This window comes from Mus pahari, chromosome 1 (assembly GCF_900095145.1).
Source record: "Mus pahari chromosome 1, PAHARI_EIJ_v1.1, whole genome shotgun sequence".
In the NCBI taxonomy this organism is placed as follows: domain Eukaryota; kingdom Metazoa; phylum Chordata; class Mammalia; order Rodentia; family Muridae; genus Mus; species Mus pahari.
In genome coordinates this window covers 112,595,183-112,621,902 of record NC_034590.1, presented here as the reverse complement: position 1 = coordinate 112,621,902, position 26,720 = coordinate 112,595,183, and the positions used below count along the sequence as shown (strand labels likewise).

At 46.6% G+C, this 26,720-nt stretch overlaps 1 protein-coding gene across 1 annotated transcript in view; it reads right to left on the bottom strand.

Moving 5' to 3' along the window:
• Window positions 1–26,720, bottom strand: part of Kcnq1 (potassium voltage-gated channel subfamily Q member 1) — a 340,852-nt gene that overhangs the window by 139,707 nt on the left and 174,425 nt on the right. Inside the window, exon 11 of the mRNA XM_021200906.1 lies at window positions 25,403–25,523. Coding sequence (XP_021056565.1) covers window positions 25,403–25,523 — 121 coding nt within the window. The remainder of the gene's footprint in view (window positions 1–25,402; window positions 25,524–26,720) is intronic.

Below are 26,720 nucleotides of genomic sequence, written 5' to 3'. Positions count from 1 at the left end.
ACCCATCTGGGATCCTAGTTAGGCACCAAGACCAAGAGGGCACTGTGGAGGAGGAACACGCGAGAAACACAAGAGAAACACGCGAGAAACATGTGAGAAAGAAGCTAGCCTTCTAAACCTGGGTACAGAGCTTCAGGCCTTGCTTCCTGTGAGGATCTTGGGTTTGTTCTGAGATCACCGAGAGCTGCTAAGGCTCTAAGTTCCCATTCCATTTAGATCCCATTCCACTCAGGGAACCAAGTGGAATCCACATTTTAAAAGGCTCTTCCTTGCTGAGTGGAGAATGAACAGGAGGGGAATGGAGGTTATCAGAAGGTGTTGTGGCCTCCCAGAGGAGTGACAATACAAAAGAAGGGAATGGGTAGAGGAGGTAAGCATCCTGGCTTGGTAGTGGACTAGTTGGGTCTCAGCTAGGAGAGAAGGTGTTGGAAGTGATTCCAGGGTTTCAGGTTTATACTACTTTTTTTGTTGGGGGTGGAACATGAGTTGGAGGAGTGGAGTATGATGTAACAGATATGGTGGGTCCAGCTATTGGAAAGCTAGTTTTTGTCAGTCCAGGAGCCCCTGGTGCTGAGGGAAGGGACTAGTGTAGGGGAAGAAGGGCAGCACTACTTAGTGGGTGTGGAACTGGGGACAGAGCTAGCAGGGTGACAGGGGATAGCTGGACAGGAAAGAGGAACTCATTCTTGCAGAGGTCACATGGAGTCAATGTTCTAGTCTTATGAGGATTGGCAGTGGACAGCAACCAGCCTAGAATGTGCCTCCTGCCAGTGTGACTATGACACCTGCCTTCCTCTGTGACTAGAGAGAAGGCCTTATTTCTCAGTGGTTCTGTTTTCTCTCTGTATTCCTAGAATCAAGAATAGCAAAAGAACATTTCTCCATAGAATGTGCAGGGAGGGTCACCTCCCTCAGGAGGCCTCGTCCTTGCTAAAGTATTTCATAATCTTGGAACGATGGAAAATCCTTCTACCCATTTTAATGCAAAGCTGGGCAAGCTTTAAAAAAAAAAAAAAAAGGCCTTGAATAGGCTGAGATGAAAAGCAAAGGGGTTGCCAGCGCTAGAGACTGGGGGAGGGGTGTGCAATGAGTGGGCAGGGAGATTTTGGGAGGCTCCAAAGTTAGCAGTTTCTGAGCTTTACTGCTCAAACCTAGAGGCCCAAACCAAACAGAGCAGGTCCAGGGTTCAAGGTGCAAGGGGGCAACAGGCCTGTGTGGAAGATGTCTCTTTCTTGTCATTGTTCCTGATTAGCTGTTCAAACAGCCTTCACAGGTTCTGCAAAAAAATGGTTAACCGTGGATCCTCTATATCTTCTACTTGGTAATTTTTAAACACAGCTGAGCCCCCAGTGCCCTTCCTGGAGGCTCAGAGGTCAGAGGCCAGAGGTCAGCACAAACTCTACACCATGCCTGCCTTGCTTTTACCTCGTGTGTCTAGGAATGATGTACATTAGAGTAGAGGCTCTGATACCGCCCTCGCTCAGGTGCCAGATCAAGGCTTCATTCTCTGCCCTTTGCCCAGGGTTTAGTGGGGTTTGCTAATATTACTTAATTCCCAAATGAACCTTTCAGGTCAGCATAAAAGAGCTGGGACTGTATGGCAAAACCTGGATTGGGAAGATGGTTCAGACTGTTAAAAACAAGCTCCCAACAGTACAGTGGGAGGGAAGCAAAGCAACCCCCCCCCCCCAGGCCTGAAGTGTTTCCTATCAATCCTTTTGCCAAGGGATATGTACCTAAAGGTTGTAGGGTCACACCCTAACCTTAACCACTCAGGACTTCTGAGAAATAGCATTTCATAGCTACATGTACTGCCACAACTGTACACAACCAAGTGCACACACATTCATCCTGTTCCCAGCCAGGGCCCAGGTCTGAGTCTCATTCCTATTTTACCTTCTCTTATCCTGGGTGCCTCTACCTTGTAATAGATGCTGAGACCTACTTAGACCCGTGACTGTGCCTGACATCCAAGGACCCCCACCTTCTGGTGTCACCCACCTCACCCTAGCTCTCTGTGATTCCAGCTTTTCTAAGGAAGGCAGGTAGCCTCTCAGCCAGTCATATGTCCCATGCCAGATAGTCATGCCGGCGGCTCCAGTGCTCATTAACTACCTTTAGGCCTTGTGGACTTCGCGTTCTATGGATGCGATTTAGGACTCCCAAGAGTACCACAAGAAAGGGAATAGCAAGCAAGAAGAAACTCAGCCACATAGAAGGACTTGTCTGAGGCCACTGGGTGCCTGACAAGAAACCTGCCTCTGGGGAAACCAGTGCTCCATGTCTGTCACCTTGGCAGAGAATACTCTTGGATTTATGCTTCCATAGAAGCAGTCTGGGGATGGGTAGAGAGGCAGCTCCTGTTTTCCTGGCTCTCTGCTTGGGAAGTCACAGCTATCACTGTTGAGAAAGGCAGCCCAGGTTTGGAGCAGTTGGAGGCTATCCCCGAGAATAGGCTGGATATAGAGGCGTGGGTGCATGTAAACACCATCCTAGGTATATGGAAAGGCCACAGGCCACCGTGATAAGGTACCACTTCCTCTTCCTGCCTGGTGGGCTGCTTCAGTACCACATGTCCTGCCACTAACTGGGTATAAACAAATGGGCCTGATCCAGATGTAATGAACAGATGCCTCTAGCCCCCACTCCTGCTCTAGCCCCCATTCCTGCTGCCCTGACTTTCCTCAGTGGGCTGTATGTCTCCTCTTGATTTCTGTTTCTAAAACCACCTAAACTTCAAGAATCTGGGAAATAGCTGCTACAGCAAATATTTATATTCTTCTTGATATGTCATTCATTCTGTTCTTCCCATAGAGGCCTAAATGCTGAGACACTGGGTAGAGGGCAAGCAAAAGTACTGCCCAGATCTCCCCAGAGGCTGCCAAGAGACAAGGCTGTAGTTGAAGCCTTTAGGGCCATCAGCCCTACATGATGCTGCCCTCCTCATTCTCTTCTTCCTATGGGCGGGCTCCTTCCAATGGGGCACTTCTTCCAAAAGCCACGTGAAAGGCCTTAAGTTCTAGAGGGATAACCTGAGGGTGGCACTGAGTTGCAGGGTGCAGATGAGAGATGATTGCAAGGCTGGTAGAACCCTCCATCTGCAGGGCTGACTTCAAAGCTGCTGCTGGGCTTAGCCCGCTGCATCAAAGTCAGCCAGTTAAACAGTTTGCACATAAAAGGGAGAGTGGAGGGCTTAAAAGCCTTCCCGTGTAGACAGGCAAGCATTCCACCCTCTTCTCAGGCACAAGAGTCACTAGAGGAGAAAGTAACTGCCTCTTAAAGACACAGAAGTCACCATACACCCTGGTTTAGGGTTTGAAGACTACAGCCTTAGGCACAAGCCTAGTGAGGCACCTGTGTAGAGGGATCCTCCATTTGCATCCAGCTCCCTGCTTTATATCTGGCCTTGTATTTTGCTTCTCTGCCTCCAGCACCTATTTGGGGGTTGGGGGTGGGCAGGCTATCTGGCTGTTGGGAATAAGGAGGTAGTATGGTATGGCAGCCCTGAGGGAGGCTGCTCAGGTTTGATTCTAGCTTTTAGTCTAAACAATGGCTTCATACAGTGCCTTTCTTCCAGTCCTAGCAGCCTTGTGTGGGTACAGTTTGAGGAGACCCTTTTTCAGCCTCCCCAAGAACGCTCTGGAAAGACCCAGGAGAATCTACCTTGCTCTCTGTCTCCCCACTCCTGCCTTCCTCTTTGTCAGGTCCCTTGCCTGACTCCAGTATACTGTGATGGCAGAAGTACCAATGTCTCCTCGAGCAGAGCCTAACCCAGCTTGTGCCTTGCAGAGTGCAGAGGGGTGCTCACCCTGCCCTCCTTCGGGGAGACATCAAAGGGAAACATTCCCTGCTGACCCCCAGTGAGTGGGAGAAAAGCAGCAGCTTGGCTCAGCTGGCTGGGCTGGGGATTTTCCATCCTACCAACAACATCCACAGGATAGATACCCCACTCTGGCTTTTTAGGAACTAGGAACCAGTGTTTGACTTTCAGCCTGTTGGTGCCATGAGGGGCTCACTGGCTTTGGGGGCATGGCCAGCCACTTGAGGAACTCCGTGTCCTCAGTTTCCTTATGACATGCTGACGACTGGTTTGGAATCTTAGCATTTCTCACCCTAGCAGAATACTACCTCAAGGTCCCCTGAGATCTAGCTAGCCAGGGGAGATCACAGTTTGTGTGGGGACCCAAGAAAGGTAGAGAAAAGATTGCCTGCCTTTTTTCTATTAGCTGCTTACCCCTAGGCCTTTTGTGGAGTGCACGCTCCAGCCTCCGTAGCAGTTCAGCACAGCCCAGGCTATCCTAGACTGTCCCAAGTCCTCAAGGGTTTCAGCACCTCCCAAGCTGAGGGGACAGGAAGTCCAGAAATAGAAGTCAACATTTATGCTAAACCAGGGGACCCCTGCTTGACTAACATGGGCTTTTGGCAGCTTCTGGCTCTCAGATCTCCATGTACAATTTGTAGGCTAAATACTCTATACTACTCAGGTTATCTAATCCTGTCCCTTAAGAGTTAGACTGTCAGGTTTTTCTCTGAGTCACAGCTGGTCCTTTTTTTTTTGGCTTTTATTTACTAAGATGAAATAACCAGGTATACTCTGAGACCAAATGTCCATGAGACCCTTATGGACCTGGACTGGGCTATCCCTGCCTCCAGCTGGTCATGAAGGCCTCTGTCCAGAGGGTATCACATCTCAGAGTCCCTTTTTGTACTTTTTGGGGATGTGCAAGGGCTCCTCACTTGACAGTGGTTGGGGTACAAGGCTTATAGTTGGCAATTACTAGTCCTGGGCTAAAACTGAGGCCTATGACATAGGAGTTTTTAGCTTACAACTTGAGTTTGCCATCCTAAAGAGTCCCATATATGGCATAACATATATGTTCTATGTAGCCTCAAACTGGGTCTGGGAGCAGATGTATTGATGAGGAAAGTGCTAGTGCCCACAGCTGTCTCTCCAGCAGCATATTGCTAAGAGGTGAACTATTCCGGGGCTTTATGTGAGGTGACTATGGAGAAGTGTGTGTATGTGTGCGTGCACGCGTGTGTGTTTAAAAACAATAGAGAAAACCTGACAGTGTAGGGTCTTTAGTCGTAGGCATCAACATTTGACCATCGGGTTGGGGTGTTGTGTCATTGCGGATAAGTTATAGTGAACATGTTTCCCTTCAGCCTAGAGCTCACAGGACAGGCCACAGAGAATGCAGTATGGTTTCAGAGATGTCCAGGGTCAGCAGCACTACCTGATGAGATGATGTTTGCCTGCCCATTCTGCCAGGGTCTGGTCATACAACTAGGCTGGAGCAGGCTTAGAGGGCAGGATTAGACATAGTGAGATCCAACAAAGGCATAGAAAATATCAGAAGTGAGGTGGCAATCCAGGGTGCAGGCTTGTGCTTCCTGTGTCAATGCTGGCCTACTCTATGATTATGGAAAAAAGTAGAAAAAAATCTTTAGAGAAACCTATCTAAGTACCAATGTGGCTTTTGTAGCAGACTGAATTGTGGGAGGTCCTGGTGAAAACATATTGAGCTTTGACATGTGACTGACTGTGCCTTAGCTGAGGTCTTCCCTCCCCTCCTCTCAGCCAAAGCAAGTACTCAGTCAGGTTTCAACTCCCACAAGGCTATCTTCAAGTATTGTTCTACAGATGGAGGTGGGGGCTCATTTCTGGGGTGTTACAGATGGGGGCGTTTCTCATTTCTGCCAAAGTTACTTAAGGGACACAGAGACGGTAGACCTGTTGCTTTTCTAATACTTAGAAGTGGAAAGGTGGACGAGAAGGGGGAGGTTGGTCAGAAAGCCACAAACACTATTTGCTTCTCATCCCCACATGAAAAAAGATGGCGCTGGGGGGTTTACCCATCTGTTCCTCTATATCTTGTCTGTGGTTGGCCTAGGCCCTTATGTCACCACAGGCCACTTCTGAAGAGAGATGGAAATGACAGGAGTGGGCTAAACTGCGTGGACTGGGTAAAGTCAATAATAGACAGTGCCTGATTAAGAACTAGGAGGTACATGTCTTCCTAAGTCTCATGGTGTGCTCCATTCTTCAAGGGAAGCCATTCCCATAAGAGCTGGTGTGAAAGATTTGAAGGTGGCTGTACCAGCTAAGGAGTTTTTTCCTCTGAACCATGTAGTGATGGGCAAGGCAGGTTGACAAGGAAGTTCTTTTCAATTCGAAGAAGCTAAGGCAGTCATCAAGCTTTGTCTTACCAGGAAAATGTCAGTGTATATATCCTTGGCCGCCTGGCCTAGAAGAGGCCACTCTGAATGATGACCAGAGATCACCTAACACAATCTGGTTCTGGAGAAAGAGGCTAGCACTGGAGGCCTCATGGATCCACAAGAACCCAGAGAGAGAACAAAGAAGCTCAGGGTCTTAGAGGCTTCTGATCCACACAGCGAGAGTCAGGAGAGTTATCAGAGGTGTTCCCTGCAGCTATGGGCACAGCATCTGAAATGCTGGTGCTCCAGGGCAGTGTGTATGCTGCTGGATAGCAGGAAGGTTTCTACTGATGCCTGAGGCTTGCTCTAGCTCATAAATCTCCACTTCTCCTTAGCACTGTGAAATGTTTACTCTGAACTAAGCCTCTGCTTTAACAAGTCATGTCTCAATAGGAAAACCTTCGTTGATGGAATCGAATGCAATTCCTCCTCCCCCTCCACGCCAGTTACCCATTCCTAAGAAAAGCACAGCATTTTGGCAAGCACCCAGGGCCTCAGGAACGAGCATTTGCAGACAGTAGTGTGGCAGATATGATGGCCTCATGTGCATCAAGGAGAATCTGGCCTCTATGTGCTGGTCTTGCCAGTCCTTTAGACTGACAGTTCTGGAGTGCTCCATCCTTCACTTCCAGCCCCATTACCCATAGAAGCCTTCAGTGGGAACTTTCAGATTTGGTGCTGGTTCATTCTTAAGACTGGCCTGTTGCTGTGAGTGCTGGCTCTAGGCTAGTCCTACCCAGTGCTGAGAGTGTATACACACAAACACGTGGCGTGATCTACCAGCCCTAAGACAACAGTGTGTTCTCTTTACTTAAACAGTAGTGTAGGTTTCCCGTATGTTCCAAGTTGGCAGAGGTTGCTGCTATGACCTAAAAATAGCTGCTGACCCAAGCCTTGATCCACAGGTTTTTTTTTTTTTTTAAAGATTTATTTTTATTTTATGTGCATTAGTGTTTGCCCACATATATGTCTGTATATAACATGCATACATGGAACCCACAGAGGCCAGGAAAGGGCACCAGAGCCCCTGGAACTGGAGTTACAGATTCACAAAACCAAGATGGTTCCTTCCATGTGAAACCCTTCTAAGAGAATCATCAAAAATCACTGTATTTCATTGGTGCCTACACTTCCAGCACAGCAGGCAGAAAGGGGTGCATTGTAGAGAATGGTGATAAGATAGCTTCTAGTGGACTCTGGGGCCCCAGGCTCCATGGATAGAACCCTGCCAGGGAGCTTTGAAGCTCTGCCGTTCCTGGCACTAACAGGGCCCAAAGCAGCCTTCCCAGCCCCAGGCTGGGTCCTAGGAGAACCTAATTGATTGCATGGGAAACCTCAGTCACTTATGTATTCATTTATTTCTTCATCAAACATTCACTGAAGGTTCCTGATGTGCTCGGAGTAGATTAAACACGGAATATAAAACACTGAATGGAAGTGGTCAGTGTCTGCCCTCATGGACCTTGAATGGAATTGACAGAGAAAGTCAGTAAACTTGTTACCACAAACATGCGGTTATACATTAAAAATGAGGGATGGGGGTGCAGTTCTCCATGGCTCAGTCTGAAGCTGAGAAATAGCTTAGGCACGTTTCAGCTAAGAAATCAGCCCTAGCTTGTGAAGGTGAAAGTCAGAGGAGAGCTTAGCATGTTTAAAGATGACGCCAAGAGAATGTTACAGGAGCTGGGGCACCTTGGGCAGATCGACTACTCCCTGGCTTTGTGACCTGGGCCCCAGACTTGATCACTCTAGTTTCGGTTTATCTCTAAATCAGAAATGATAGATAGTATTCATACGTTAGAAACTGCTGTGAGGATTAGTGAAGTTATATGTATAAAGCACTCAGCATAATGCCTGAAAACTCTAAGTAGTATTAGCTCAGGATTATTCTTTAGACTGACAGTGCGCTCGGAGTGAGCATGTTTTCTCCTTGAACAGTAGAGTGGTGGTTCTTTTGAAATACCCAGATGGTAAAATCAGGACTCTCCTGTTATTTCTGTCCCTAGGACTCTTTCTGGATGCATGGGCAGGCCCCTAGTGAGGCCTAGTACTCAAAAGAAAAGAGAAGGCTTTCTTCTACCTATGTTCAGGGTGTTGCACTGAGTTTTCTCGATTCTTTCAGCTCCAGGAGCCTCTGTCTGTCACAGAACAGCTTGGCTCAGCCTAGAGCCAGCACTCAGAGCTATGGGAGATCGAAGCTACCTTTTGGAGCTGAGTACATTGTATATGCATGTCCATCATTTATGTACACATTTATTTGTAGGGCACAGCTAAAACTCTCCAGAAATATCCTGGGGAAGATGAAATTATTTCTAGGCTTCATGGTATCCTAGTGGGGACCACCAAAGCCTCATTTCCCACCCAGAGAGTCTGAGGAAATTAAGGTCAACTGGTTCTATTGTTTCCCAGAGTGCTCACAGAAATCACCAATCTTTATCCGAGTCAGCTTAGCTCCAAGAACCTTCACATGGGGGTGAAGAGTGAGTTATAAAACTAGGGGTCCCAGAGTTGGAGAGATAGACAAAACAGAGGAGAATGGTTTGTCCTGGAATTCACAGAAGAGAGCATCCTGCTTCTGCCTCCTAAGTGCTAGGTCTGCATCTAATCTACCTTCTATTAAAGCTAGTGGGCTTCTTTCTAGTCTCCCACCTTCCCTTAACATAATATGAAAGCACATTCCTTGGAATCTGCCTGCCCCCCAGCATTGAAAATAGAATTGTAGAATTTTCTCTTAGGCTCTCTCTCTCTCTCTCTCTCTCTCTCTCTCTGTATATGTATATGTATATGTATATGTATATGTATATGTATACACACACATTCTTAATGACATTTTCTAAAGTACCGTTGTAAAGTCTCGAAGTAAAACTTTCACTGGGGTGTTAATCTTACAATGCTACATAATAACACACACCTAACAAACCTATGATGGCTAATACAAAACTCTTACATATTAGCCAAGAAGGTCTGGCAAAAAAAAAAAAAAAAAAAAAATAGACCTGAATTAAGATCATAGCAGGATGCAAAAATGTATACAACCTGGGTAAGCCTCAGAGGTGGGCAGAGGGAGGGCTTCATCTTCTTTTAAAGATGGCATGCTGCTTGGCTCAATTCATGTAACATTGCTATAATGCCATGTGTGGTAGTACACACCTTTAATCCCAGCATTCAGGGGCGGAGGCAGGTGAATCTGTGAGTTTCAGTCTAGTCAGGGTATATAATGAAACCCTGACTCAAAATCAACAAAGGAACAAATACATTCAGTGATGTACAGGCTAGTAGTTACCAGGGGGTCAGGAAAGTAGGGCTGGAAAGCATGAGGTACCAAAAAGTGGCTGTGCATAGGGGCCCTTGAGGCCACAGAAACATTCTGTAGTGGCGCTGTACCCTAAGCTTGATATGTTCCTATAGTTCTAAATATGTCGCTGGAGGAAAATGGTCAAAGAGTATAGGGATTCTCTTTGCTATTGTTTACAGGTGTATGTCAATCTGTGGTTACTTAAGAATGGAGTGCTTAAAAAGTTACATCTCACTTAAGTCAGTAGTACACTTAAAAATACCAAGAAGTGAATTAAAAAATGTAAGAGAAAGATGGGTGGGCGGGTAAAGAGTTAAACAATATAGAGACTTTATAGTTCACTTGAGCATTTGGAACAACTACTTCTCCTTATGAATGGAAGTTTTCTATTTATCAAGGTGATTCTTCATCTAAACTGATGAAGTCAGTGGAAAATATCAGCACAATAAGGAAGGTTACACACAAATTTTAACTAGGTGAGTTATGCTAAGGCTTGTGAAAAATGTGGCATGTCCCATGATTCTGAAGCAGCTGGAGCCACCCCTGTACCTCTGTAGTCTGACCTCACCCCTACCCCCTCATCATGGTAGGGTGATTCTTCTATCAAGGTGAGAAAGGCAATGATTTCTAAGATTATGCTCCCATTCTGAATAACCATAAGGTCTAGGTTCATGGAGAGACTCTATCTCAGGAGTCAGGTAGTGATAGGTCAGGACACCTGATGTCCTCCTCTGGCCACTACATGTGCATGGGCACATGCACAGCACATGTGTTCTCCCCACCCCACCCCCCATCCATGGACCCCCCTAGATAAAGGAAAACCAAAGCTGTAGCATACTATGCTTTAAGTCTTTCCACTTAACAGCTCTCCTGTATGTACTCTTGTTGTCGAGATCTAGGGAAACAGGCATATCTGGACAGCATTTACAATAGTATAGGGTCTGTTAGCCATTATCTACCTAAATCTCATTTAAAAGAGGCTGAAGAGACAACTTAAAGTGAATCCATTTGAAATAGAAATCAATACATTGTGATAAGCAGATGATTGGAAGGTTATATTGAAAAAATGGTAAGTTATGAAAAGATTTGCTCATATATAATAACACTAATGTCTGCAGATACACACTTCTTTTAGAAAAATAACAAATTGAAAAGTTTTAATTAGTTTTGTAAAGCATTATGTGGTACAAACTTGCAGAGAGAGGATGTTGTTGCAGAAGTATGGCAAGGTCTGGCTGATTTTTGAGAGGGGCTGCCCTGAATCTTCCATGACCTCCCCAACTCTCCCTTTAAAATGCTTATCTAGAATTGGCCTGGCTCTTCTTTTCAATAGATAACTGGTCTAGCTGTCTGATTTTCCATGGAGAAATTCATCAGCAAACTCTTTCCAACTTGATGAATTCTTCTATAAGATTTATAGTTTCTCTTCATAAGTGATTTGCTTTGTGTGTGCTTAATGTTGTTTGGTGGACAAGAGCAGCCTAGAAGGAGCTCAGTCAACAGAGATGCCAGCAGGGATAACATAGATGGGGATGGGGAGGCACAGCCATGTTCAATGGGGAGAGCAATTTCAGAGGGAACTAATTTCATAAGTGGTCGGTCATAAGTGAATACACTTGAATGGATAATTACTATTTTTAGCTGCTCTATACATTCATCAATAGGGGACTTGTTCCATAAATCATGGCATAATCAGAGGCTCTGCAGCTGTTAGTAGAAAGGATGCTTGCTGCTTGTCTGAGTAAAGCTCTATCTTCGAATTCATGTCCATTGGTGCAGAGTGCCCATGCTAAACCTGCAAAGTTTCATTTGGCATTGCCTCTGGGACATATGTCTCAGTCCCTTGCCACTGTGTGCTGTCGGCCTCCTGATTTTTGCATTGTATAGTAGCATCCTTGGGAATGTTCACTCTCTTCATAAACTATCCTTAGGAAGAGAGTCTGAGTTCTACCCATTTATTAAAGGTACCTTTTAGGAAGGTGGCCTTTTAACAACACCCAGTTTAGTATTCCTAATCCTGCACTACCATCTACATGACTTTGTCAGACACTGTTGAGTTTATGTGTTGACTAGAAACGAGGCTGGTTCCAGGAATATAGCTAACAACCTGAGCAGAACAGTGAGCACGTTCTGTCTGGAAAAAGCCTGGCCCAGAGCAAAGGCCACATCCCCCTTACAACATCCTGGAATCCCAGCCACGAGAAAAACAGCCCTGTCACCTGCTCACTTGTATGTGCATCTGTAGGTAAAACTGCTGCTCAGAGTTGCAACATATCGTAACCAGCCAGTCCTGTGCAGACAGCTGCAAGACTATGGCACCTACCTGTGCATAAGACACATGAACAAGTACACAAGAATGTATGCCACCCATGACCAAAGGAGGCACAGAGACATGTATCTTTGCTTATGTAAAGTCTCTGGGAAGACCTAGCAGAACTGAAAACATTTAGGAAAAGAAACTTGGCAATTAGGTTGGGGTAGGAGATCCTAAGTTTTGTGTTGTCTTTCTTTCTTTCTTTTTTTTTTTTTTAAAGATTTATTTATTTATTATATGTAAGTACGCTGTAGTTGTCTTCAGACACTCCAGAAGAGGGCATCAGATCTTGTTATGGATGGTTGTGAGCCACCATGTGGTTGCTGGGATTTGAACTCCGGACCTTCGGAAGAACAGTCGGGTGCTCTTACCCACTGAGCCATCTCACCAGCCCTGTGTTGTCTTTCTTTACCATATTCCTTTCTGTACCCTAACTTATCACCGTTTGATTTGTGCATGTACACACAAGGATGTGTGGTGCATTTGTGTGTTTTTTTTTTTAATATAATACTAGTATAAAAGGTTTGCTCTGATGTGCAGTCCATTTTACTGTGATGTTTGCTTTTTTAGCACAACATTAATACTTTACAAAAGTCTTGTTTGAACAAAGCAGGTGTAATTCCAGATTGGGAGTGGCTGCAGGCAGCCACAGTATGCATGCTGGGTGGACAGCATGCCTGTGTGGAGCTGGGAGTCTCTGGTTCATGTCACTCTGGAGCAGGGGCTGCTCTAGCACAAAGAAGGTTTTGAAAGGCAAAGGCAGAGCCAGAGTCAGGGCAGGCTCTGGGCAGACTCCAAGAGAGCCAGCAACCCTCTGCTGAAGGGTGCCCTGAACCCCATTGCACAGGCAGGCACCTCCTGTGAAGTGAGATTGCTACACAAGTCTCGTCATCACAGACTTCTGAGTGGAGTGATTCTGAAAGAAGAGAATGAGAATGGTGGGTCCTATTGTGCCTCATTAAATATTGAAGTTTTTATGTAACTTTCCTCCATTTCAGGTAGTCTCTCATTTGATGAATGAAGAATAACAGCAGTCCATTTTTCAGTTCATTTGTGCCTCTATTGATCTAATCGACCGTTTTCTATACAAATGTATTTTTAAATTTAACTTAGATCTTATTCTACGACCACAGTTCATATTGCCAAAACTCTGCATTAGGGAGGGCCGAGTTATCTTCACCATTGAAACAGGCCTGCTTTGGAGCTAGTTTGGCTCTGTCTCTTCTGTGGAAATGACACAATGTTGACCTAAGAGGGGGGCCCTCACTTCTCTCTACTGAGTCCCCATGGTTGGGGAAGAAGAAGCTGTGAGCCCACCCCCAGACCTGCCCACTCAGGACATGCCCATGTTGGGCTTGTCTGTGGACTCTGCCCTTGGCATCCCTGTTGCCCACCTGGGCTCTGGCAGAGAAGTTGGGCGGGAAGAGGCCAGCCGAGTACCCGCCAGTATAAGAGGAAACGGAGAGAAACAGCTCCAGTCAGACCCAGAAGGGAGGCCTGGAAAAACTCTGCAGCTGGAGCAAACACAAAGGACTTTTCAGATCCTGCAGTCAAGGTGCCCAGTGCTTTTCTTTTTTTTTCTTTTTCTTTTTCTTTTCTTTTTTTTTTTTTTTTTTTTTTTTTTTTAATACAGCTATTAGGGTGACAAGCCTTTCCAAAGGCCAGCAGTTGGCGAGAGTTTCCAGGAAGCTGGTCTGGCATGGGGCTGGGATCATAGCAACTTTTAACGAGTGAAGTTCAGAAGGAAAGAGTCATCAGGAAAGGTTTAAGGTTCAACAAACTTTTTGAATTATTTTGCAAAAAAAAAGTTCTGGCTTTCCAATTCAAAGGCATGTTTCCCTGTGATGGTTTTAAGCCAGAGCTTATTTCAAAGGCAACACAGGCTGCACGTTTCTAATTCATTCCCTGGAGATATTTGCCTAATCCTAGAGACAAGCTTTGCAAGTGCCATCCAGTGCCTGGAGACACTAGAGCCATCCTACTATCTTTCCAAACAGCCATCCACCCACGTGTCTCTCCCCTCTACCAGTTTCTGTGGTTGGGAGTACACACATGCACACACCTTCTCTAAGCAGGAAGCTGCTCTTTGCCAAAAGTGAATGGAATTCAGATTTCCAGAGGGTATCCTTGGTCTCTAGCTCCAACAGCCATCTGACGAAGAAAGATGCTAGTGTGTGCGCTGGGACTGTGAAGAGAGGGGCTTCCGTGTCCATTCAAATCTTTCTGGGCCCCAAGAAAAACCAACAACTGGCTGTGCTCTCCCTAGCCCCACCCAGCCTCAGTCACATTCCTTCCCTTCCTGAGCCCACCCTGGGTGGCCCCACAAACCAGCTTCCACTCCTCCCTTCCCACCAGTGGGGAAACCTAACTCATGTCCTCATCAAACAGGCAACAGTGAAAATGAAGGTCACATTGCAAGCCCAAAACAGCTTCAAAGCAGAGAGGGGTCCTCCCCGATGTCTGTTCTCACCCCAGTCAGAGGCTATTCCCTTTTTCTCTGTCTAGCAGCCCCTAGGACTAAGTGTTCACACCTTCCTGTGCTTGCTTCCAGGAAATCCTAGCCTACTTCTGCGTGTAACATTCTTGGGCCTGGAAATGAAGAGGCTGCTGTTTGGGCTGCTGTACCCTTCGCTACTAGAATGTTCCAACATATCAGGGATCTCTATCCCTACCTAAGCCTTCCAGGCCCCAGGATCCAGCATCCCCGGGAGTTGTACATTTATAAATGCTGACGTGGTTTTGATAATGAATCACAGTAGGGATCAGCAGTGACGAGGTAGACTGGCTGGTCCTAAGCCTAAGTTACTGGGATTTGTACTTGTCTAGCCAGGGCGGGACCATGTGGAGAACCTTCTGCAGCCGTCAGAATGAATGAGTGACTATGGGTGGACATTTTGGTTCTTTGCTCAGCAAGTCCTGATACCTAGGGCAGAGGCTCAGCTCAAAGGCCACTCCCTTTGATGTTGAATGAGACTATTTTCAATGCCATAGTCTCCTGGAAGGCAGGATTATTTCTCCTGAGATCAATTCTGGAGGCGATTGAGGCTTTGCCATCTGGGCCTTGCTCTCTCACCTAGTTCTAGATGCTACAAGGTGCTCAGCTTGTCTAATTACAGTTGACTGTCTCTACTGTCTATGGCTCTAAGGCCCAGTCTGATCCTCTTGCTTGGTCAAAAATAGTGTTGTCCACTAGGGTTTTCTGGGTGTTCTGTAAAGTGTTATTATGGTTTTCCTGGCCAGCTTTACTCTCTTTCCTTGGCTAGCCTCAGATCTCATCTGTAAGTATCTGCATCATACTTCAAGTCTACCAACTTCTCCCTGGCAGAGTCTGTAGTGGACTTGTCCTCATCACCTTGGAAGGATCTTCCTGTTCCAGTCTTAGGTTTTGAGTGTAGTACTTGAGAAAAATGCCCAGGTAGCTAGCAGTAATGCAGCCATTTGATCTAGCCCTGCTAGATGTGACTGACAGAACCCCTTACAGAGGAGATAAATTCCATCAGTAAAACAGAACATAGGGGTAAGAATTGGGCCCACTTTCTGGCTCTGGTCATGCCATTAGGAGGCCTTATACTCTTATCTCTGGTTGACTTCCATTCTCTTGTCTTTCCATTGTATGACACCTCCAAGGATGTTGTGACCCAAACCCAGACCATGGTCTCCTGAGATACTGTGATGGGGCCATTGCCCATTGTTGAGACAGTCTGGTAAAGAAAAGCCTGGTAGCATGGAGTATGCAGAACCTTAGGGAAGAATAACTTTGTTTGAGACAGATCTCATTTATCTCAGTTTGTTCTCAAACTCACAGTCACTGAGGATGACTTTGAACTTCCGACTTTGAACTGCAGCTCCTGAGTGCTGGGATTACAGATATGTACAACTAGACCTAGTTTATGCAGTGCTGGGGGGGGGGGGTCAAACCCAGGGCTTCATAAATGATAAGCTAGCAGCTCTCTAACTGTTAAATCACATCCCCAGAGGGAAGAATATCTTCAGTGAGGCCCTGAGCCTCTGGGGTGAACGCTTTACCCGACCCCCTCTGCACATAGCATGCTAAGTTCAGTCAAGCCTGGAGCCTTTTGTCAAGCATTGTTCCAGTGAAGGTCACCCGTGCCTTGTTTCTCCACCCCCCCCACCCCCACCTGCATCTGGAGCCCACACTCCCAGCTGGTAGAGTTCATAGGGTAGGTTTCTGTTTTCTGAAAAAGACTATTTCAGTGTTTTGGATTAGCAGAGTTTCAATTTAATTTAACAAATTCAAGCTCAGTGGTGGTGGCACATGCCTTTAATCCTAGCCTTTTAAACTGCCAAGAGGCAGAGGCAGGCAGGTTTCTGAGGCCAGCCTACTCTACAGAATGAGTGTTCTAGGACAGTCAAGGCTATACAGAGAAACCTTGCCTCTAAAAACAATCAATCAAACAAACAAACAAACTCCATATTCAAACCTGAGGGAAATAAAAGTCCAGCTACCTCCAAAGGAGGTAGACTTAGGCAAGAGAAAAAGATCTTGGAGCAGAGGGCAAGGTGTTGGCTCACACATATGGCCTAAGTGTAATCAAGGCCAGGGCAAGGGGACAGGCCCAGAACAAATGAGCACTTTAAGTCCCAGTATGACCTTCACTCTACCATTTTCATCTCAGGTACAGAGACCAGCTGCCTAGGAAATTAATGGTGGGGCCCAGAGGATAGCTGCTTAGTGATACCTACTTCAATGAAGCTAGTTCTCTTGGGGCAACAAGTTTAGGCCCTAAAGCAGGATAGGTGGATTCACATAAGTAAGAACCCTGCCTGAGAGTGAGTATATGTTTGCAGAGAGCTCTATGTTCTCTAAGCCTCACCTTTCACCCTTCTTACCTGCCTACAACCCCACAACATGAATACCTCCTTTACTACCTTGCAAATGCAGCCTCATTTCTGCCTCAGTTCTCCAGTAGGGTACCACAAGCCACTGTTAGGACAGAGTTATACTTAAGAGTTTGATTTTATATGAGGGCTTACAGCCAGAGTCCTCAGAGAAAAGTCAGGTAGAATAAAAATTATCTCTGAAAACATTTTGAATTGCACCCTTCCCCAATAATCTCTCACAGAACCCTCTGATTTCTTGCTTCTGAGTTGTTCTCATGCCCCCAAAGAAGAAGAAGCAGCTCTCAGGGGACCTGCCAATTGTCTCTGGACTTCTGGGGCTGTAGCTACACGTGTGAAGAAATTACTTAGGTAGAATATCTAAGCAGATGGTGAGGCCAGGATTATGGAGCTAGAGTTGCTTGGCTGAGTAGAGTCTTAAACTAGACCCCTATCTACCCCCCCCCCATTCTTTTCCATGTTTCCAAGATATCATCTACTTCTCCCATGGATTCAGCCAATGGACTTATTGTCAGATCTCTGCTAACCAGTCATTGCCAAGGAGATGAATCTCAGGTGTGGCTTCTGCCAAGGACACCTGAAGTATCCTAAAAGGAATACAAATATAGGCATAAATGCTTTGGGGCACCATGAGAAGCTTAAGAGGAAAGGACATCCTAGTTCCTAGTCTGAGATCTAGAGATGCAGTGTGGCCTGGAGGCCAGTGAAGGCTCCCGGCTTCCTTATGTGGCAGTGTCAGTCATGGTACACGTAACAGGCTGAATTCACAGAATTCTCACGGCAGAAGGTGATCAGGTGACCAGTGCCCATGCCCAGACCCACCATGGACTGTTTAAATCTACCAATTGTCATAAACGCTCATGTATTACTGAGAGTGCCAGCTTACTACTTACTCTCAGGACTTCAACCTGACCTTCACCAAAGGAGACGTAGGCCCCCAGTGACAGTGTGTCCCAGAATGAGCCTGGCTCTGCCAGTATTTCTTATGTGATAGTAGCAAGTTTCTGCCCTTCCTGAATCTTTAGCTTTCTCTTTTGTGAAGCTGAACACCGCCCCACTAGTTCTCCAGCTTACACGGATATACATTATGTATATCTGCTAGCTATACTATCACCAACTCTAGCACCGCAAGTGCAGTGCAGGCTAGCACTGAAAAGCTAGTTTGTAAATACTGTGGCTACATTTGGGTTCATCTTTTCAACAGAGAGCCTGCTTCCTATCATTTGCAGGGCCAAAGGAAGGCAGAATATAAAACTTACCCCTCTCTTTAGTCTGTCTGAAGGGAGGTGCTTTGAGTTAGCAAGTCAGCCCAATGATGATGGGGTCAAATATTGAAGCACACACACAGAGGCACCTTTCACTGTCAAAGGCACCAATCTTGGATCCCATGTCCAACTTCCTCAGCAGAGTTATGGGTGCTAGTCTCCTGCTTGTACCTCCATTTACAGGAGTCAAAACAGCTCACAAGCCCCTTCCCCGGCTACTTCAGGCTTTAGTCAGGACTTGTAGCCTTCCCCTGCTGCTACCATATTCCAGTTCATCCCAGAGCTCTGTCCTCTTAAGTCTAATTTTATCCTGTTTAGGACAGCACTTGGGATGCAGCCTGACCCATTTGAATCACATGGGAAATCATTACCTGGCAGTTTTTAAAGCTGTGGAGTCAAATAAGCAAAACCTTATGGGGTCTCCAGTCACAAAGGGATACTTTATACTTTCTCAAGTAGTACCCCAAGTCAGGTATATGACTGGGTACCTGTCCACATTTGCTAAAATGTATATACCAACAGGGGAAGATACATTCCAAATGCGTTAATACACAAAGAGAACTGTAGCTCACAGACATTAAGAAAACTGCTTTAGGGTCCTGTGAGCAGGATTGGATGACCTAAGCCTGCTAGGGTTTCCTCAAAGGCAGGGTCCGTAGCCAGTGTGAGCCCACAGCAAATGCAAGCTTCCCAGGGCTTCCTGGAAGACACTGTTTTTAGCCATTACAGGCCCACACCAGACCTTAAGCATATGCAGAAAACTATACAAGCAGTAAGAGGAAAGGAAGGTGACCAAACTAGCTGGAGAACCAATCAGTCCATTGTTCTTCAGAGCCCTTATAGGGTCATCACAAAGGACATTTTCCTAGACACAGATACAATATATTGAAGCAAAGGCCTTACAGAGCCAGCAGAGCCAGCCATGAGGAAGAACTGATGGAGCCTGCATACCCCAAGCCCTCAGGTCCTACTGGTAAACAGCAATGATAATGAAAGGGTAACACTGGCCAAAGAGAACAACCTGAAAGCTGACCAGTTGAACAGAGGAGAGTCCAGAGATGAACCATATGCCAACAGTGAGCTGATTTATAGTGACACTGATATGGCAGGGCAGTGGGAGAAGGATGGTGCTGTATCAGACTGGATGTCCAAGTGGAGGAAAAAGCTTATCTTGACCTTGACTTCACACAAGACACAAAAATCAATTCCAGATGGACTGCAGATCTACATGTGAAAGGTGAGCTTTTAAAGCTTTAGAACAAACCAGAATATCTTTATGACCTTGGAGTAGTCAAAGTTTCTTAAGTAGGACATAAACAGCACTATCCAGAGAGGAAATGTTTGATTAACTGGACCATGTTAAAATTAAGACCTTCTGTTCATCAAAAGACACCAAGACGGGGCAGGACAGCCCGCAAGCAGGGCAGTATTTACAATACATGTATCTGTGTATCTGACAAATGACTCACACTTAAGAACACCCAGGACAGAGAGAGATAAACTTGTGCCTGAAGAAGAACAGCTCTCAGTGTAGGATATAGATGTCTTACAGAGAACTATAGATGTGAAGAAATGAGAATATAGAATGGGGCTCAGCTCACTGCGAATTACAGACACCATTTTGATGCTATGAGAAGCCAGGATGGCTAAAAAGAAAATGGTGAAAAATTCCAAGTGTGTGTGAGGATGTGGAAAAAAGTGGAATATTCATATGCTGCCAAGCAGGGGTAAAAGTTGGGGTGACTGTCATGGGAAACAGCTGGTCCCTCAATGACCCAGCACTTCTATCCTAGGCATACAATTAGCAGAGATAGCCATAACTTTCACCAGACACATATGTAGAATATTCTTAGTAACTCACTACCCAGACCTGCCCAGTGGTCATGGATAGTGGAATTAAAGAGCAAATCACAGGCCACTCAGAGTGGAGTGTCAACGATCAAAAGGTTCCTGAGACCACTGTTTTCTTCAGCCTCACGGGGTGGGGTGTGGCATGTTCTCTCAGACATCAGACTGAATGAAAGTGCCAAATACACGTGTGTGCCACGTGCAATCTAGCCATGTAGATTTCAAACACAGGCAAAGATAGCTGTTGCTGCTGGGAAGTGAGCTTATGGTTGTTTTGGGTGTGTCTGTGATAGGAAATGGACTTCCTGGGGATTCTATTGCTTTCTTTGGATGCTTGACTCTTGGGTAGGGAGAATGCATTAAGTTTGTACTGGAAACCTGTATACTTTACTCTTTTGATGTGTTCCCTTTTTACTATAAGTAAGTTTGTAACACAATGCCCTATAGAAGACAGTATTTTCTGAGCTTTACTAGAGACACAACTCAGTACAAGCCTAGAGGGACTGGCCTTACAGCCTGACCTTGTTTAAAAGGATATATTACTCCAGTATCCTGGCCAGACCACCAGCAGTCCCTATTGTTCAGTTTCCACTTCCAGCTCTAGGCAAAGCAAACAGGAGATGTGTTTGGGGGGGGGGGGCTCTCTCTGTTTTTCAGAGTACCTTTCTTTTATGGTATCAATGTAGTATGTACTGTCACACTACTCTCCCTGGCCTCTCTCTCTCCCTCAGAACAATTCTAGGAGGTTGCTACATCCCTTTTCATGTGCTTAGATGGAGGAAGTGAAACTAGGGAAGGTTAGGGGCACTGGGGGCTGCCTGTAGCTGGGCCAGTGCAGGCTGGGAGCCAGATTGAGGGCATTCGATTCCCAGTCCCTCTCTTTCCCACTGAGCCACTCCGCCTCGCTTTTAATTTAATTAGGAGAACATTTAATCCCCCGTGCATTTCAGAGACGGGTTTGAGCCTGGCCGAGGCCTTGTGGGGCTCTGACAGGGATCCTGTGACTCATACAGCCTTGCTCAGCCCTCCCGGGAGGGCTCCCATGGGGCTTCTTTGGCACCTTGTGCAGACAGAGGTGGTCTGGATATTCACAGAAGACAGGACACTAGTCTGGAAAGACAAACTGGTCTCATCTATTCTTGACAAGCCCCCTTCCCTATCCTCCTGGACACTGCCCCCAACATGGCCTCTCCGTCTTCTTCCATCATCATTTGCAGGTTGAGAAGCCAAGTAAGAGAAATGGGTGCTCACTGGGATGCCACAGCAGGCCCTGATTGTCTCCAGGCCCTGAACATCCCAGGCGAAGCAGTCCCATCAGAAGAGCTAGCCCCTGGTCCACTAATGCTCCCCTTCCAGAAGGCATAGGCTGGCCCCAGCCTCGCTGACAAACGCAGAATTCAGGAGACATTAGTAGTGATGTGGATGAAAGCCAGGCCACAGCGGGCCTCCCTGGAAAAGAGAAACTCGAACGTCTTGGCGTGAGATTCTGCAGGGTCCAGGAGAAAGTTGAAGACATGGAAATTCTAATTAACGCACGAGGGGCTGGTTTTGCTCAAAGATTTTTGAAGCTGTCATGTCACAAGAGGCCCGGCAAGCACATGCTCGCCCGGGAGGTGCTTGTGGGCACCTGGTGGGATTCTTGCAATGTTCTTACTTTCCCTCTGTCCTCTAGATTTTCTTCCACCCATCTTGGTAAACTGGGTGGCCCCTGAATGTCATCCCAGTGTGGGATAACAGGCTGGTTAGTAAATAAATGTTGAGGCTTCCAGTTTAAAATGTCACAACAAAAAAGTCAGAGGGCTCAGGAATCAACCTCTTGGAAGAAACCTTCGGGGAAACCGCATGGCAGAGTCAGGCTGAGCTATAGGCTGCTATGCTTATGGTGGAGTTGGCATTTAGAGATGTTCATCTTAGATATCCTTGTGCAACGGATGGGGCAATGGCTCCAGACAAGTTCTGATTGATCCATCAGCTGGAGGGTGGGGTGAAGTGGCTCTCGGAGCTCACTGAGGTCAAACCCGGACATGCTTCTTTAGCGGTGAGCTAAATGTCATGTCCTGGGCCCTATTTATGTCTCAGCATCTATGGGACATACTTGGAGACCTTGCTTCATTTCAGGCAAGGCTAATGATGTGCTTTCTGTGTCAGAGTAGGACTGACAGTCTTAGGGTTCTTTCATCCTAGAATTTTGGGGAGTGCTGGAAAAGGAGTAGCCATGAGCAGCCACAACACTCTGCTGCTTGCCTGACCCAGGCTAGAATCAGGGAGCCTTGATGATAGCCTCAAGAGGATGTGAGAGGCATTCCTGGGGAAAGGGAGGACTGAGTAGACACTGGAAAGATGTGCAATTCTGATGGTTACAGGACCGACAAGGGCATTCCAGCTGGTGGGATACATATGAGCCCTTGCCAGTTTACCCCAGTAAGCAGAATCCTGGAGACTTGCCCTAACTATTAGTTATAAAGATACTCCCTATCTCTCGTGATTGTAGGTCTCTATTTCCTACATGGCCCTTAGAAGTCTAGAGCAAGGCTTTGGGTAGAGGATTCATGTTGAGGGAACTTGAGGAGTACAGGGCTCCCTTCCAATGATGTTAGAACCAGGAAGACAGCATCTGACTGAAATATGTATGCAGCGCCGAGGCCCAGCTGCCCAGAGCTGGATGAGGCCTGGGGCTTACTTGAGGAGCTGCTGGTGAGTGCCTGTTGAGCTGGGGTCAGAGAAGCTATATTGTCTTCCCAGCATTCTCCCCTGTTTACCTCTCTGGTTTTCAATAGGCCTGCACCTTGGCCTCTCTGTCCCCAAACTATCAGTGGCCAACAGGCTCTGAAAAGAGGAGCTTCACCCAGCCCCAGGGACCTTCCCATAATCAAGGCTACAGTGACCTCACCTCCCTAGGGCCCCTGGGCGGGGAGAGCTTGAGATGGAAACAAAATGTGTCTTTATTTATGCTTTTAATTTGAATTCTGGAACTGGCCCAGCATGGTAATACATTTAACATCAGTAAAATGCTGAAGAAAAATGGATCTGTTTTTCTGTAACTGCTTCCCACCCACTCTGCCCCCTGCAAGACCCTAGTACACATCTCTGTCCCTGGTAGACACGTACGAGGGTGTGTGCCTCTTTTTTTCAGTGTAGGTTCATAGGGCCATGCTGCATCAGTGAGCTGCTGGAGCCGAGCTTAATTACAGGCATCAATCAACAGGCTGACTGTGCAAAAGGCAAAGGAATGCAGCCCTGGTGTGGGCACGTGGGCCCCTACACAGTACCCACGATGGCCTATCTGCTCCCCTAGGATGGGGAGGGGTCTTGGTAAGGCCAGTAGTCCTGGTAGCGCATAAGGGTTCTAGGACCCAGACATACACCAGGTTTATAGTCATCCTCTCTGCTTACGACTTCCACCAAGGATAGTGCTAGACTTCTACAGATGTGGGTGTCTAGATTCTTAGATGCCTCAACCCCGACCCCAACTCTGCTTTGACCAGATCATATTTTTTTGGCTTAAGCCCATGATCTCTCTCGATCTCTACCTTAGGTCTTTTAACTCAGCCCCACTGTGGGATCCTCCTTTCCTTCTTTCCCACCTTCCTAGATTGGCTTATTCCCAGCGGCTGCATTTGGAATAAATTGGCCTAGAAAGGGTCTTGGTGTGTTCTTGGGTAGAGACTTGACTTTGAAGACTGTCCACCAACTCAGGCTCCAAGAGTGCTGGCCTGAGAAGAGCTGTGGTACCTGGAAAGATGGTGACACACTAGGCCTATAGAGACCAAGAAAGCATCATTCATGTCTCTGAGGCTCTGTTACCTCAGAGTAGAGATCAGAATTGGCCTAGTACTCCGAGCAGAGTTGGCTTAGTGGCTTAGGGCTGCTTCTAGAACAGAGGGACAGTGGATGTCTGGCTCCAGGAGCTTTGAGTATACTAATACCAGCACAGGTGGCCTTTGCCCCCAAAGGTGTGGTTATAGGGCATCTATGGACTGAACTATGGGTATGTATCACCAGTCTCCACCCTCCCTTGGGACCTCGTTGGTGCTCACAGTAGCTAGGAGATGTGAGACATGTCTGTCCATATGGGTAGATGGTTTGTTGAGAGCACTACTCTCTCTTGTTGTAGCACAGAAGAATAAAATGGAATGGATACCAATGAGAGGTGAGTGATCAGGGGGATAAGAAGGCTGACCGGCCTCTCTAGGCTTAGGTAATACCCTGAGGCCTGCTGTGGTTGCCATGGTGCTACTTACTATCCTTACTCCTAAGCAGGCACTGGCATATCGAATACAACACCAGCCACAAGACACCAGTGTTTACACTTTGAGTTGTCTCGTGCCCTGGACTTGATGGAGAGACTTAACCATAGAATAAGCTACCTTTCTACCCTCTGAGGCCAGCCTATACCTGCCTAGCCTGTCTGGACTCCTGCTCACACCTCTGTTCCCGCTTGCTAATGCCGCCAGCCTGTAAGGCTATCTTAGGAGGGAGAGTGACCCCTGCTTCTCAATAACATCCTCACTCTCTCTGAACTCATGAACCCTCTCTACATCTTACAAACCATGAGGCACTGTTAACCTCCTAAGTTTGGGTGGCCTGGGAAGATAGTGGGCATGCCTTGTTTGATCATAATCATTCCTCTGACAAGCCTGCCTTCCCCCAGGGTGGCCTCAACTTGGCTTACTTAAGAAACCCTCAGCACTGTGAGTCCCAGTTTCTTCAGTCATTGTAAAGTCAAGCCTGAACAATCTAGGCATAGGCCAGAAGCTTTATGACCAAGTACACAAGGTTACAGACATGAATTTTAGTAGGAGTGAAAGAGTCTCAGAATATGAATCTCAGGAGAACTAAGAGTATGGCATTAACATCCTGACACAAAGACACTTTTCTAGGGGAGTAACCAGTGGGGCAATGGTCAGAAGGGGTCTGAGTGACCTGCCTCTACCACATCACTGCCTCAACTGGGTTTTGGTAGGAACATCTGAGTCACATGTTGCAGAGAAATAATGGCATGGCTGGGTACTGGGGTTTGTCCTGGTGATGTCTTGATGGGGGCCCAAATGGGGAGAGAGGATGGGCATGTGTCCCAGGCCAGCTGTGCCTCAGGGGAAGGCCAACTGGAAGGCGTAGAAAATCAGCCATTTCCTCCACCTGAAGGAGCCCCTGAGGACAGTAGTGGCAACTGGCAGGCAGCACCTGGCATCTGCCCCATGGCTTTGGCCAAAATCCTACAGGGAAAAGCTAAAAAATAATGTTAACTCTCTTGAAGGAGTGGTGGAGGGGCTTAGGGAGGAAAACAAAAAACAAAAAAAACCAACCAAGTTTCTCAGACGCTCAAAGCATGCAAACAAGTGGAAAATGATCAGTCTGGTTTTCCATAAGTCAAAATAAGAGGATCATGTTTCCAGATTCGGTGGGAAAGCCCCTGCCCTTCTCTCCTGCCTGAGCCCTGAGGCCAGCCCCAGCAGCCAGTGTCCCCAGGTTTATAAGGGTAGGCATTGAGTTGTGGGTAGTGGGTAAATAGACTGCATCCCAGCAAGAGGATAAGCTTTGCCCTATGCCAGGGCAGTTCCCTTGAGCCCCAGCCTTTGTGGGCAAATGGACACTCACTGTGACACATGGGTGATGGGGGTCAGCAGTGTCTCCCCTTCCAGGTCCAGGTCCTCTGCAAAGCTGTTTGTTCTCAAGAAATGGGGTGTGCTTACTTCCAGCAGTGTAGGGCTCTTCCTTACTGTGAAGAAGGTATGGGGATAGCTCATTAGGCTTCAGTAGAAACTTGATCATGAAGGGGATCCAGAACTGGACAGAACTAGACTCAATTGTCCACCCCTACCTGCTATTGCTATGGAATAAACCTGTAAGCTCTCAAGATCAGGTGAAGAGTGAGGACAGAGCTTAGAAGTTTCAGCCTTATCCATCAGGTTGGTTTACATTGAGAGGAATAAGTGAATGGGCATAAGTGAATGCCCATTCACTTACTGATTGGTCCCCAGGTACACTAGGACTCAGCCTCCTAGGGTAAACCATAAAGGCTGGTACATTCTCCCCAGTGTTGTAGCTGCCCTGGGGCTGAGTTCCAGAACTGAGTGAGGTTCTGCCCTATGTTAGGTTCTAGGCCTCTCACCAGCTTCACACAAAACATTTGTGCCAAGAACAAATGAAAGCACTGATCTCCAGTACTGTGCTATTCACACACATACACTGACAGATGAGTGGACCAGGCAACAAAGGGTGCTAGTTCCTCTGCCTATCAGGAATCACAAGCTGAATTCCTTGTTCTGGTCACGATACCTTATTTAACCAGGTTCTCTTTGAGGGAGACCTCCAAACTGTCCCAATAGCTGACTTCCATAGCTCAGGAGACTGATCCAGATCAGTCTTCATAGCATTTCCAGCTTACTAGTGTTTGCTCTCAACTCACTTCTCCTTTAAAGTAATTAATATAGAAGTATTAAATACTTCTGATGAGTGGAATATTGAAAAATTCACAGTGGTCCTCAATTATGGGAATCATCTGCCAGCCGGGTCCCTGGTTTTTGCCTGGCTTTTCTCATCACAGGTAGCACAAATGTGATGCCATAAACTTGGACAGACTTCTATTCTTGTCAGTTTTTCTTACTCTGCAACATTCTTTTCTTCAGGTATGTAGTTATGCATCTAATGATCATTTTAGCAGCACATGAACCCATCTTAGGTCTACCACAATTAACTTTACTCATCCCATATTTTATGGACGTTCAGTCTTGTTTTATGACAACCAGACAGTGATGTAATATCATCTTTATTTATCTATTTATTTATTTATTTATTTATTTATTAATTTTGGTATTTTGAGACAGGGTTTCTCTGTATAGTCCTGGCTGTCCTGGAACTCACTCTGTAGACCAGGCTGGCCTTGAACTCAGAAATCCACCTGCCTCTGCCTCCT